This window comes from Trichechus manatus, unplaced genomic scaffold (genome assembly GCF_000243295.1).
Source record: "Trichechus manatus latirostris isolate Lorelei unplaced genomic scaffold, TriManLat1.0 scaffold00162, whole genome shotgun sequence".
NCBI classification, from domain to species: Eukaryota; Metazoa; Chordata; class Mammalia; order Sirenia; family Trichechidae; genus Trichechus; species Trichechus manatus.
In genome coordinates this window covers 2708687-2711070 of record NW_004444098.1, presented here as the reverse complement: position 1 = coordinate 2711070, position 2384 = coordinate 2708687, and the positions used below count along the sequence as shown (strand labels likewise).

Here is a 2384-nt window from a genome sequence, read left to right as displayed (position 1 = left end):
CCACCATCACCACCACCACCTCCACCGCCACCACCATCACCACCACCACCATCACCACCACAACCATCATCACCACCACCACTATCATCATCACCACCACCACCACCATCACTACCACCACCATCACCATCATCATCATCTTTTAGTTCCCATCTTTAGGGCTAAAGGTAGTGCCCCCCTCCTGCCTGCCCTTGAATCCATGGGTTGTTCAGTTTGACTGATAACGCACAACATTACAAAGATTTTGATCACTTAAAATAAAAATAGAAAATACGGAAGAGAAGAAAGAAGCAAGGGACAGAAAGAAAAAGACTTTGGCAATTGGCCCAAGATTACTCTGGGGTCTCTCCCGGCTCAAATAGTACACTTCTTTTCTTAAATTTCTTGTGTCTACATGCAAAACTGGCTGACTAGGGCCCCGGAGTCTTCATTTTTCTTTGAATACTGCTGGAGGCATGCAGCACTGCTAAGCAAAGTTGCACACACTTGTTGGGGTGGAGGAGTATGGGGAACGATCTAGTTCACAAACAAACTTTCCAGATCTTAAAGGTGAAAACAAACTGCAGAGAAAACAGATGGCCCTCTATAACGCCCCCATGGATTTCTCTGTGAAACAGGTGGCAATTACATTTTACACTAGTGCATGTCACCGTGCTAACTACTCTTGCGCTTGTATCATCAATACATCTTCTCCTTCCACAGCTACGTGTGTCCATGGATGCAAGTTCGGGGAGTGTGTGGGACCAAACAAATGTAGATGCTTTCCAGGATATACCGGGAAAACTTGCAGTCAAGGTCAGTACAACAGATCAGGGTCACATTATAAACCTACACCAGAGCTTTCAGAAGCAAATTAGTCATTGCTGCAGGGGCTCGTGACACAATACATTGTTGTTGTTAGCTGCTGTCAAGTTGGCCTGCGACTCATGGGGACCCCATGCACAATGGAATCAGACTGTTGTGATCATAGGGTTTTCACTGGCTGATTTTTGGAAGTAGATCACCAGGCCTCTCTCTCTAGTTCATGTTAGTCTGGAAGCTCTGCTGAAACCCGTTCAGCATCATAGCAACACACAAGCCTCCACTGACAGATGGGTGGTGGCTGAGCTTGAGCTGCATTAGTTGGGAACTGAACCTGGGTCTCCCTCATGGAGTCGACTCTGACTATGGCAACCCCATAAGTGTCAGAGTAGAACTATGCTCCATAGGGTTTTCAATGGCTGATTGTTTTGAAGCAGACTGACAGTTCTTTCTTCCGAGGTGCCTCTGGGTAGACTCAAACCTCCAACCTTTTGGTAAGCAGTCGAGCGTGTTAACTGTTTGCACCAGCCAGGGACTATGTGACACAATACAGTGCTCAGGATTTCTTAGGTTTTCACTCAAACTTTCAAATGACAGTGGCTTGAGCACTGGATTTTTCAGTCAATTGTCTTGCTTCGAAAAATATAAAAGTCATTTTGATGTTTTTCAAGATGCTCAATAAAAGACCTTTTTTTCTTTAAATGAATAATTATATTGTGTTTTTTAAATGACCGAAGTAACGCATATTTTTTTATTAAAAAAATCCAACAATGCAAAAGGATATAAATTTAAAAGTGGGCATCTTCACCCCCAATCCCTATTATAACCATAGTTAGCAGTTTGTTCTACAGCCTCATGGTCCTTTTCTCTGAAAGTACAAACATAACTATTTCTCATGGGCATCTTACATGTCAGCACAGACAGGGTATTTTTAAAGGCTGGCTCATAGTCCAGAGTGTGAATACTTGGATCTTTCATGTAAAAAATACTTTATTTAACTCTTATCATTTAAGTCGTCTCCGATTGTTCACTATTGCAAACAATGCTAAATCAAACATCGTTCTACAAAGATCCTTGCACCCTTTTCAGGATAAATATCTAAAAATGGAATGCTTGGATTGAATGACGTGCATATTTTGATTGTAATTGAAATATTTTAAAAGGCAATTTATCATAGGCAGTTCATTTGAAGACATTCAAGAGTCTAATTATAACATCAAGAACAGTGATTCTCCACAAAAGGACAAATATTGTATGAGACCACTACTGTAAAAACTCATCAAAAGGTTTATACGCAGAAAGAAACAATCTGATGGTTATGAGGGAGGGGAGGGGTGGGGATGGAAAAACACTAACTAGACAATGGATAAGTGGTAACTTTGGTGAAGGGTAAGACAGTACACAATTCTGGGGAAGCCAGCACAACTTGTACAAGGAAAGGTCATGGGAGCTCCACAGACACATCCAAACTCCCTGAGGGACTAAACTGCTGGGCGGAGGGCTGTGGGGACCATGGTCTCAGGGAACATCTAGCTCAATTGGCATAACACAGTTTATAAAGACAATGTTCTACATTCTACCTT

General features: G+C 42.2%; 1 protein-coding gene across 1 annotated transcript in view; it reads left to right on the top strand.

The window, feature by feature from the left end:
- Positions 1 to 2384, top strand: part of EGFL6 (EGF like domain multiple 6) — a 92249-nt gene that overhangs the window by 36241 nt on the left and 53624 nt on the right. Inside the window, 1 exon segment of the mRNA XM_004386366.1 lies at positions 703 to 795. Within this exon segment, the coding sequence (XP_004386423.1) occupies positions 703 to 795 (93 nt within the window).